The 12,435-nt window shown below is 42.6% G+C and overlaps 1 protein-coding gene across 3 annotated transcripts in view; it reads right to left on the bottom strand.

Moving 5' to 3' along the window:
- Positions 1-12,435, bottom strand: part of glra1 (glycine receptor, alpha 1) — a 106,707-nt gene that overhangs the window by 10,478 nt on the left and 83,794 nt on the right. For all 3 annotated transcript variants that reach the window (XM_046322910.1, XM_046322911.1, XM_046322912.1), the window contains one exon: positions 8,721-8,867. In XM_046322910.1, coding sequence (XP_046178866.1) covers positions 8,721-8,867 — 147 coding nt within the window. The remainder of the gene's footprint in view (positions 1-8,720; positions 8,868-12,435) is intronic.

Below are 12,435 nucleotides of genomic sequence, written 5' to 3'. Positions count from 1 at the left end.
TCGTGGTGTCATGACGCCTTTGAAAATAAAAATACTGATTTGCATAAAGTGGTTTTGGGGAGTGTCACAACTAACTATCATCAACATCTCCTCCAGGAGTTGGTGCTTTGCTGTTCATTTGAATGATTTCCCAAAGCAATTTACACCCAATGCCAATACATGACCCTTTTCCAGTTGGATTTGTGTTCCTTTATTAAGATCGTGCCATCAAGCTTTTACTGTGAGGATAGTTATATCCTTCAGTACTAAAAGATCAGGACATCTGAGAAGAATGTTTAAGTAATGTTAAGGGCTGGTTTCCCGGACATAAAGTCAAATAAAATCAATACCCGGCTCTTCTTCTTTGAACAGGGTTTTTTGTTGTTGTCCAGAACTAGGCTTAATCTGTGTCCATGAAACCAGCCCCAGAGGTTCTATTTAAAAAAATAAAAAATAAACTAATGACATGTTGGTTTCCTGTTCCTATTGAGAGTAGATGGTTGCATAAAGACTCTGGGTTAGTCTGTGTTAAAGCCCCTCTTTCCATCATGAAGCCATTGACCTGGAATGATTAAACACATCATGATCTGTTTCTTCCTCCCTTGCTCTCTCTCTCTCTCTCTCTCTCTCTCGCTCTCTGACTCTCTCTTTCCCTCTCGCTCTCTGTCTCTCTCTCTCTTTCTTTCACTCTCTCGCTCTCTCTTTCACTCTCTCTCTCTTTCACTCTCTCTCTCTCTTTCACTCTCTCTCTCTCGCTCTCTGACTCTCTCTGACTCTATCTCTCTCACTCTATCTCTCTTTTACTCTCGTACTCTGACTCTCTCTCTCTCTCACTCTCTCTCTCTCTCTCTCTCTCCCCATTTAAGGGTGAACAGTTGATTTTAATTACACATATAGGACCTTTATACTATGCAATACATATTTCAATATAGAATTCAATATATAGGTCAATATATAGTTCAATATATAGCCTACTGTTAACATATCGTACAGAAGTTCAATAACTTTGTTTTTGTTGTATGTATAATGTTGTACTTTGCAAAGAAACAATGAGTACAGGTCATTTTGCCCCGTCTTGTACTGCAGATACTGGCAGAGAGTAGCTTCCACTTATTTACCTAGCTAATCCAGTGTTATTTACCTAGCTAATCCAGTTTTATTTACCTAGCTAATCCAGTCTTATTTACCTAGGTAATCCAGTCTTATTTACCTAGCTAATCGAGTCTTATTTACCTAGCTAATCCAGTGTTATTTACCTAGCTAATCCAGTGTTATTTACCTATCTAATCCAGTCTTATTTACCTAGCTAATCCAGTCTTATTTACCTAGCTAATCCAGTGTTATTTACCTAGCTAATCCAGTGTTATTTACCTAGCTAATCCAGTTTTATTTACCTAGCTAATCCAGTTTTATTTACCTAGCTAATCCAGTTTTATTTACCTAGCTAATCCAGTTTTATTTACCTAGCTAATCCAGTCTTATTTACCTAGCTAATCCAGTCTTATTTACCTAGCTAATCCAGTCTTATTTACCTAGCTAATCCAGTTTTATTTACCTAGCTAATCCAGTCTTATTTACCTAGCTAATCCAGTCTTATTTACCTAGCTAATCCAGTTTTATTTACCTAGCTAATCCAGTCTCTTATCGCCCGTTCTTCTCAGACGTGGTAGTATAATCTCAGAACACACACACACCCCCCTGAGACAATCCCGTGGGAAAGATTCCCCTTGAACAGTAGCTAATCAGGCCTAATGAGCTGATTATCCTGGATCAATCAGGAAGTGTGGTCCTAATAAGGCCCTGTCATCGTTAGCCAGAGGAACAGTGTATCTACAGTCTAGGGGTCACATCATGTCACCTAGTTATTAATATATCTCAGTTTGGACTACCAGCGCAGAGTGGATGGAGGAAACAGAAGACAGCTGACAGAAAGTAGCTACCATGCACTTAGCTTAGTTGCTTCCGGAACCTAATATTTTAGACTAGAGATTACTTCTTATTTTTTTGCTTTTAGTGACTGCCTGGCCTGGGGGCATTGGCTGACTAGCATCATAAATGTGCCACAGACTTCTTTTTTAAAACCATGAGAAAAATTGAATGTGGAGTACAGTATGGAATACATTAATTAAACATGCACTCTCAAAATGTTGTATAATTTCAGACAGTAGTTTTGAAAGTGCTAACGAGCCAAAGGTGGTCCCCGTATTTTGTGTGCTACAGCATCAGATTGTGTACTACATCATCAGATTGTATACTACATCATCAGATTGTGTACTACATCATTAGATTGTGTACTACATCATCAGATTGTGTACTACATCATTAAATTGTGTACTACATCATCAGATTGTGTACTACATCATCAGATTGTGTACTACGTCATCAGATTGTGTACTACGTCATCAGATTGTGTACTACGTCATCAGATTGTGTACTACATCATCAGATTGTGTACGACATCATCAGATTGTGTACTACGTCATCAGATTGTGTACTACGTCATCAGATTGTGTACTACATCATCAGATTGTGTACTACATCATCAGATTGTGTACTACATCATCAGATTGTGTACTACGTCATCAGATTGTGTGCTACGTCATCAGATTGTGTACTACATCATCAGATTGTGTACTACATCATCAGATTGTGTGCTACATCATCAGATTGTGTACTACATCATCAGATTGTGTACCATCATCAGATTGTGTACTACGTCATCAGATTGTGTACTACATCATCAGATTGTGTACTACGTCATCCATTTCGTATGATATGTTACGTCCTGCAAATCTTATTTTTAACAATTACTTTGCAATTTTAAACTATCTTACGAATCCAATTTCTCCTGTTGGTTAGGAATTAATTTGTTGTGCTTCAGATCCTGGAGGACATCTTTAATGCATAGGCTATGTGGCTGTCTGTATTGTGGTTGGTACGGCTACATAAATCAATTATTGTTATTGATTCAGCAATTGGTATGATTCCATTCTTTATACAACGCTTAAAGGAGACACCATTGATATCCTGTATTCTGCAGTTAGGTCAAGTTTTAAACAAGTCAATATAATCAAGTTAATTCCCAAGGCCTTTTTTGTCTCGAGAGGAGCTTGTCAAATTTATATGCAGTTTGATATTATTTAATTTGCTGGTGGACAATATTGGCAGGCTGCAGTTCTGTCATTATCCTGTTTATTCCCAAAGCTTTCTCGCTTTCTTTCAGTCTTGAGAGGAGCTTGTCGTGTGTGTATGTGTATGTGTATGTGTATGTGTATGTGTATGTGTATGTGTATGTGTATGTGTATGTGTATGTGTATGTGTATGTGTATGTGTATGTGTGTGTGTGAGTTTGTGTGTGTGTGTATGTGAGTGTGTATGTGTGTGTGTGTGTGTGTGTGTGTGAGAGTTTGTGTGTGTGTGTGTATGTGAGTGTGTATGTGCGTCAAGAGAGCTTGTCGAATGGGCTGCTGCGGGACAGTCAGTCTATCCTTCAAGGACAAAATGGTCTACCGATTGGTATTGATCTGCCTTCTGCAGTTACACCATCTGGCCAGAAGGGGGAGACCTCAATCTGTGACCTTCACACATATGTAGACACACACACACATATACACACACACACGCACACACACACACACACACACACACACACACACACACACACACACACACACACACACACACACACACACACACACACACACACACACACACACACACACACACACACACACACACACACACACACACACACACACACACACAGGAAAGGCTGAAGAGTTCAGTTGTAGATTTCCCCCTCATTGTCTTTCTAATCAACGACCGTTGAACCAGGTCAGGTAGAAGCTGATGGGAACTCTCTAGGTTATCAGTGACAGTCATCGGTCAATTAAACACCAACAGAGAAACAACACGATTGCCACTGCGGCTGTTGAAGGTTGGGTCTGGAGCAGTGTGTGTGTGTGTGTGTGTGTGTGTGTGTGTGTGTGTGTGTGTGTGTGTGTGTGTGTGTGTGTGTGTGTGTGTGTGTGTGTGTGTGTGTGTGTGTGTGTGTGTGTGTGTGCGTGCATGCGTGCGTGTGTGTGTGTGTGTGCGTGCGTGTGAGTGTGTGTGCGTGCATGCGTGCGTGTGTGTGTGTGCGTGCATGCGTGCGTGTGTGTGCGTGCATGCGTGCGTGTGTGTGCGTGCGTGTGTGTGAGTGCGTGCGTGCGTGCGTGTGTGTGTGTGCGTGCATGCATGTGTGTGTGTGCGTGCGTGCGTGCGTGTGTGTGTGTGAGTGTGCGTGCGTGTGCGTGTGTGCGTGTGCGTGTGTGTGAGAGCACTATGCATCCCCATCCTCAACTCCGGCCAGAACCAGAGAGGTTGTTTTATTGTGCCGAGGCTAGTAGTGACAGGTTCCTCCTTCCACACTGCAGAGAGGAGCAGTCCTCTGGGATGAACTGGCTGAAGTAGGCTGAACAGGCTGAATGATAGCCTTTAGAAGGTTGAACTGGCTGAATGATAGCCTTTAGAAGGTTGAACTGGCTGAATGATAGCTTATAGAAGGTTAAACTGGCTGAATGATAGCCTATCGAAGGTTGAACTGGCTGAATGATAGCCTATAGAAGGTTGAACTGGCTGAATGATAGCCTATAGAAGGTTGAACTGGCTAAATGATAGCCTTTAGAAGGTTGAACTGGCTGAATGATAGCCTTTAGAAGGTTGAACTGGCTGAATGATAGCTTATAGAAGGTTAAACTGGCTGAATGATAGCCTATAGAAGGTTGAACTGGCTGAATGATAGCCTATAGAAGGTTAAACTGGCTGAATGATAGCCTTTAGAAGCATGAACTGGCTGAATGATAGCCTATAGAAGGTTGAACTGGCTGAATGATAGCCTTTAGAAGGATGAACTGGCTGAATGATAGCCTTTAGAAGGATGAACTGGCTGAATGATAGCCTATAGAAGGTTGAACTGGCTGAATGATAGCCTTTAGAAGGATGAACTGGCTGAATGATAGCCTTTAGAATGAGGTAATAGAGGGTTTTGACCTGGCCCTGAATGAACCACATTACAGTCACATTAGAAAGAGAGGCCGTTTTCTATAAAAAGCAGCAGAAAAATGCTTGACTTGTATTTCACAATACTACAGTGGTACATGATGACACCACCCAACCGGAATCTCCTGAACTCATACCTTTTAAAAGGCTGGATGAAGAATTGGGTCATTCCTGCCAAACATTGGGATTTACAGACTACCAGCTATCATCTCTTGTAGAGGTTAGAGTACTAAGCACTGTATGGTACTCAGAGTTTACGTCCCAATGGAACCCTAATCCCTGTATAGAGCACTACTTTTGACCAGAGCCCTATGGCACCCTATTCCCTGTATAGTGCACTACTTTTGACCAGAGCCCTATGGCACCCTATTCCCTGTATAGAGCACTACTTTTGACCAGAGCCCTATGGCACCCTATTCCCTGTATAGAGCACTACTTTTGACCAGAGCCCTATGGCACCCTATTCCCTGTATAGAGCACTACTTTTGACCAGAGCCCTATGGCACCCTATTCCCTGTATAGAGCACTACTTTTGACCAGGGCCCTATGGCACCCTATTCCCTGTGTGTATAGAGCACTACTTTTGACCAGAGCCCTATGGCACCCTATTCCCTGTATAGAGCACTACTTTTGACCAGAGCCCTATGGCACCTTATTCCCTGTATAGAGCACTACTTTTGACCAGAGCCCTATGGAACCCTAATCCCTGTATAGTGCACTACTATTGACCAGAGCCCTATGGAACCCTAATCCCTGTATAGTGCACTACTATTGACCAGAGCCGTATGGTTGCCATTAGGGATGTGGCCAGCTTCTCAATTTACCTGAGACAGACTAGTGCTCCAGGGAACAGTTGACTAATCTACCCTCACTGAGTACATACCCTCCTTTCAGGGATTATGGATTAGAACAATAATACTGAGGATTTATTTTCTGCTTTTTTACTCTCTTTTGAATGACTGAATGGATTCACATTCCCTGGACGTAGTCTGTGGCTGTAGCCTCCTGCCTGCCTGTCTGCCAGGTCAGCGCATGGAATGAAAAGGAGTTTATGGAATATTTATGTCTAACTCCTTCTAGGGTTTTCTGTGTTTTCTCTCTTTTCCCTCCTCCTCCTCCACCTCCTCCTCCCCCTCCTCCTCTACCTCCTTCTCCTCCTCTTCCACCTCCTTCACCTCCTCCTCTTCCTCCTCCACCTCCTTCTCCTTCTCTACCACCTCATCCTCCGCTACCTCCTCCTCCTCCTCCCCCACCTCCTCCTCCTCCTCCTCCTCCTCCTCCACCACCTCATCCTCCTCCACCTCCTCCTCCACCACCTCATCCTCCTCCACCTCCTCCTTCTCCTCCTCCTCCTCTACCTCCTTCTCCTCCTCCTCCACCTCCTTCACCTCCTCCTCCTCCACCTCCTACTCTTCCTCCTCCACCTCCTTCACCTCCTCCTCCACCTCCTTCACCTCCTCCACCTCCTGCGGCTCTCACCAGCCACCTCCTCAGATGTCTTCTATATTCCCCTCCTCAAGGCTGACAGGTTTACTTCTTATAAAATCACACGGTCTTGGATTTAATCAATGAATCTGGACACATAAAATGTATTGATTAAATGGTAAGAATAATAACCATTTGAATTCCTCCATCTAGTTTCACCATAGAGAAATTAGATGAATAATGCAGAGAAATAGTCCCCTAGCTGGATCAGAGTTTTAGGAAGAGATGGGACAACATGCTCTGTGGTAGATAGATATTACTAAATGAGTTTTAGGAAGAGATGGAGCAACATGCTCTGTGGTAGATAGATATTACTAAATGAGTTTTAGGAAGAGATGGAGCAACATGCTCTGTGGTAGATAGATATTACTAAATGAGTTTTAGGAAGAGATGGGGCAACATGCTCTGTGGTAGATAGATATTACTAAATGAGTTTTAGGAAGAGATAGGGCAACATGCTCTGTGGTAGATAGATATTACTAAATGAGTTTTAGGAAGAGATGGGGCAACATGCTCTGTGGTAGATAGATATTACTAAATGAGTTTTAGGAAGAGATGGGGCAACATGCTCTGTGGTAGATAGATATTACTAAATGAGTTTTAGGAAGAGATGGGGCAACATGCTCTGTGGTAGATAGATATTACTAAATGAGTTTTAGGAAGAGATGGGGCAACATGCTCTGTGGTAGATAGATATTACTAAATGAGTTTTAGGAAGAGATGGGGCAACATGCTCTGTGGTAGATAGATATTACTAAATGAGTTTAGGAAGAGATGGAGCAACATGCTCTGTGGTAGATAGATATTACTAAATGAGTTTTAGGAAGAGATGGGGCAACATGCTCTGTGGTAGATAGATATTACTAAATGAGTTTTAGGAAGAGATAGGGCAACATGCTCTGTGGTAGATAGACACTACTAAATGAGTTTTAGGAAGAGATGGGGCAACATGCTCTGTGGTAGATAGATATTACTAAATGAGTTTTAGGAAGAGATGGGGCAACATGCTCTGTGGTAGATAGATATTACTAAATGAGTTTTAGGAAGAGATAGGGCAACATGCTCTGTGGTAGATAGACACTACTAAATGAGTTTTAGGAAGAGATGGGGCAACATGCTCTGTGGTAGATAGATATTACTAAATGAGTTTTAGGAAGAGATGGGACAACATGCTCTGTGGTAGATAGATATTACTAAATGAGTTTTAGGAAGAGATGGAGCAACATGCTCTGTGGTAGATAGATATTACTAAATGAGTTTTAGGAAGAGATAGGGCAACATGCTCTGTGGTAGATAGACACTACTAAATGAGTTTTAGGAAGAGATGGGACAACATGCTCTGTGGTAGATAGATATTACTAAAATGAGTCATACTTTGATAGCTGTATTTGATATTCAGTCATCAAGACATCAATATCACAAACACCATCAGATATACGACAGCAGTTTCAATAAAATAATCTGAGATCTTATTAAAAACCCAGAGTGTAGCGATGGGGTATTCAATTTCGATCTACTTGTTATATAGCCTGATCCCAGATCTGTTTGTGCTGTCTTGCAAACTGCTTTGGTCAATGTGCATAACAAACTAGGTATGACAACGACCACAGGAGTTTGATATACAGTAGAACAGATCTGGGACCAGGCTACTTGTTTAACTGACTTTGATATGAGGATAACAGGCACCACCCATTGGGAATGCTGTAATTCAGTGGCCTTTAAGTCCAACAGTTACAACCTGGTGTGCTCTTGGGCCTGTTAGATGATAGATTATTTCAGACTACGTTATTAAAGTATGTGGGAATAATTACATTGTTGTGGATCTGATACATACAGTAGCTCATTCTTCTGTTTGGGCTTTGTCCATGAATGTTTCCCAAATGCCATGCTATTCCCTTTACAGTGCACTACTTTTAACCAGAGCCCTATAGACCCTGGTTAAAAAGTAATGCACTATATAGGGACTAGGGTGTCATTTGGGATGCATCCTAAGGGCTTTAAGGATTCTCAATACTCCCCCAGCATTACATATGAACTGTTGTGTACTTGTAGAGAATATAAGAAACCAAAAAGCTAAATATTGAACTGAGACTGGCTCTGGTCTGAGAGGAGGGGGCAGGAGATAGGAAGTGTTCCTGTGAAAAGTGTTCGTCTAGTCTATGATTAGATCATAAAAAGTGAATCCTAATAATATTTTTAAAAAGCAGTTAATTGACCTTCATGTGTCGCCTCCTTCTCCTGAAGCGCAGCAGTTCCTTGTGTTGCCGAGCGATGAAGTTCACAGCGGCGTACTCAAGCAGGGCCGAGAAGACAAACAGGAGGCACACGGCCATCCAGATGTCAATGGCTTTCACATACGACACCTGTGAGTGGGCAGGAGGATACAGTGATAAGCAGGAGGACAACAGCAACAAAAACAACAATAGAAACAACAAAAACAACAAAAACAACAACACCACCAATACCAACAACAACACCAACACCAACATCACCAACAACACCAACAACACAAACAACTCAACACCAACAACACCAACAATACCAACAACAACACCAACATCACCAACAACAACAACACCAACTCCACCAACAATACCAACAACACCAACAACAACACCACCAACTGCAACACCACCAACAGCACCACCAACAACAACACCAACATCACCAACAACACCAACTCCACCAACAATACCAACAACACCAACTCCACCAACAATACCAACAACACCAACTCCACCAACAACACCAACAACAACACCACCAACTGCAACACCACCAACACCACCACCAACAACAACACCAACACCAACATCACCAACAACACCAACAACACAAACAACTCAACACCAACAACACCAACAATACCAACAACAACACCAACATCACCAACAACAACAACACCAACTCCACCAACAATACCAACAACACCAACAACAACACCACCAACTGCAACACCACCAACACCACCACCAACAACAACACCAACATCACCAACAACACCAACTCCACCAACAATACCAACAACACCAACTCCACCAACAATACCAACAACACCAACTCCACCAACAACACCAACAACAACACCACCAACTGCAACACCACCAACACCAACACCACCACCAACAACAACACCAACATCACCAACAACACCAACTCCACCAACATCACCAACAACACCAACTCCACCAACAATACCAACAACACCAACAATACCAACAACACCAACTCCACCAATAATACCAACACCAACACCAACAACATCACCAACAACAACAACACCACCAACAACACCAACACAAACAACTCCAACACCAACTTTGGTCATCTGGATTCTGTAGACTATTCAAATGAAACGGACCTTGGTACCATCTATATATGTATCTGTATCTAATAATCCTGTGTTGTCTGCTACAAAGACAACATGTACCTTCTAACTCTGAGAACTGTCCAGTACACAGTAGTCTGTATGGTCAGTTGGCTTGGCAGGACTCTGCGCTGCCTGGGCAGTGAGATAGAGTGAGGCATGGAAACCACATCTTTGACCTGGAAATGGGGCTAAAGCTAGACTGGGTTGGCTTGTCAGTTCAGCTGAAGCTCACTGTATTTGACAAGTCAGTGACCAAGTGGCCCTGGAATGCAGCTTAGGTGGCATTACAGAATGCATGGTTCACAAGACATTGTTCAAATGATAAGAAGGCAGCAGCCCGAGACAGACAGAGACAGACTACTGTTTTACTCTTTCCTGGTGCCGTTGGATTGTGGGATTTCTATTTCTCTACTCCAGATCAGATATTTTGATGTGTTTTTTAGTTTTTGTTTTACAGCACTTAGATCACTTAAAGTGGTGAAATGCATTTATCTGCTGGACATTTTCTTCGCCTATTCGTATTGAAAGTAGAGCACTACAACACGAGGATAGACAAAAAGTTACTTTTCTGTGGTGGCTATTTGTTGAGTAATGACACAGTAAAGGGTGACTTTCAAAATGGCCCTCTATCCACTCCTTCCCTCCCTGTCACCAATGCAGCACCAAGTCAGTGAGGCGTGGAAGAGGGAGAGCAGTCTGTGCTGTGTGCACCTACGCTCAGCTGTGCTGTGTGATCATTATTGTGACAGCTGAACTGCATACAAATCACGGTTCACTTGTTCAATTTTCCAGAGAACATGAATCACCTAATGTCAACAAACAAAATGGGAGGATACTTTTCCAGGACATAATTATAAAATACTAGTCCCTCACGCAATGTCCCTCTTCCTTTTTAATCTGAAAATCCCTATAGCAAAAATAGTTTTCTTTAAAAAGGCATTTTTTTCCTTATGTTGAGTTAGTTTTACCGTCTAGGACAATAGACAGTGTGGTTTGTAGTTCATCTAGGACAATAGACAGTGTGGTTTGTAGTTCATCTAGGACAATAGACAGTGTGGTTTGTAGTTCATCTAGGACAATAGACAGTGTGGTTTGTAGTTCATCCAGGACACTAGACAGTGTGGTTTGTAGTTCATCCAGGACACTAGACAGTGTGGTTTGTAGTTCATCCAGGACACTAGACAGTGTGGTTTGTAGTTCATCTAGGACACTAGACAGTGTGGTTTGTAGTTCATCTAGGACACTAGACAGTGTGGTGTGTAGTTCATCTAGGACACTAGACAGTGTGGTTTGTAGTTCATCTAGGTCAATAGACAGTGTGGTTTGTAGTTCATCTAGGACAATAGACAGTGTGGTTTGTAGTTCATCCAGGACACTAGACAGTGTGGTTTGTAGTTAATCTAGGACAATAGACAGTGTGGTTTGTAGTTCATCTAGGACAATAGACAGTGTGGTTTGTAGTTCATCTAGGACACTAGACAGTGTGGTTTGTAGTTCATCTAGGACAACAGACAGTGTGGTTTGTAGTTCATCTAGGACAATAGACAGTGTGGTTTGTAGTTCATCTAGGACACTAGACAGTGTGGTTTGTAGTTCATCTAGGACAATAGACAGTGTGGTTTGTAGTTCATCTAGGACAATAGACAGTGTGGTTTGTAGTTCATCTAGGACAATAGACAGTGTGGTTTGTAGCTCATCTAGGTCAATAGACAGTGTGGTTTGTAGTTCATCTAAGACAATAGACAGTGTGGTTTGTAGTTCATCTAGGACAATAGACAGTGTGGTTTGTAGTTCATCTAGGACACTAGACAGTGTGGTTTGTAGTTCATCTAGGACACTAGACAGTGTGGTTTGTAGTTCATCTAGGACAATAGACAGTGTGGTTTGTAGTTCATCTAGGACACTAGACAGTGTGGTTTGTAGTTCATCCAGGACACTAGACAGTGTGGTTTGTAGTTCATCTAGGACACTAGACAGTGTGGTTTGTAGTTCATCTAGGCCTCTCTGCTCTGCCCATTGTGTGTGTGTGTGTGTGTGTGTGTGTGTGTGTGTGTGTGTGTGTGTGTGTGTGTGTGTGTGTGTGTGTGTGTGTGTGTGTGTGTGTGTGTGTGTGTGTGTGTGTGTGTGTGTGTGTGTGTGTGTGTGTGTGTGTGTGAGTGTGTGTGTGTAAGAGAGAGACGTGTGTGTGAGAGACGTGTGTTTTTGTGTATGCATGTGTATGTGTGTTCATGTCTGTATCTGACTGTGTGTGTTCATGTCTGTATCTGTGTGTGTGTGTTCATGTCTGTATCGGACTGTGTGTGTGTGTTCATGTCTGTATCTGTGTGTGTGTTCATATCTGTATCTGACTGTGTGTGTGTGTTTGTGTGTGTGTGTGTTCATGTCTGTATCTCTGTGTGTGTGTCAAAGACAGGTGCAGGTGTGCTGTGTTCCTCTTCCTCTCCTCACCTTGGGGAGGGAGGCTCGGGAGCAGGAGCTCTGGGTTAGGGAGTTTGTCTCACCTTAGGGAGGGAGGCTCGGGAGCAGGAGCTCTGGGTTAGGGAGTTTGTCTCACCTTGGGG

The sequence above is a fragment of the Oncorhynchus gorbuscha genome, linkage group LG23 (genome assembly GCF_021184085.1).
Source record: "Oncorhynchus gorbuscha isolate QuinsamMale2020 ecotype Even-year linkage group LG23, OgorEven_v1.0, whole genome shotgun sequence".
NCBI lineage: Eukaryota > Metazoa > Chordata > Actinopteri > Salmoniformes > Salmonidae > Oncorhynchus > Oncorhynchus gorbuscha.
Note: the sequence above shows the minus strand (reverse complement) of the source record. Positions and strands in the feature narration are given on the sequence as shown.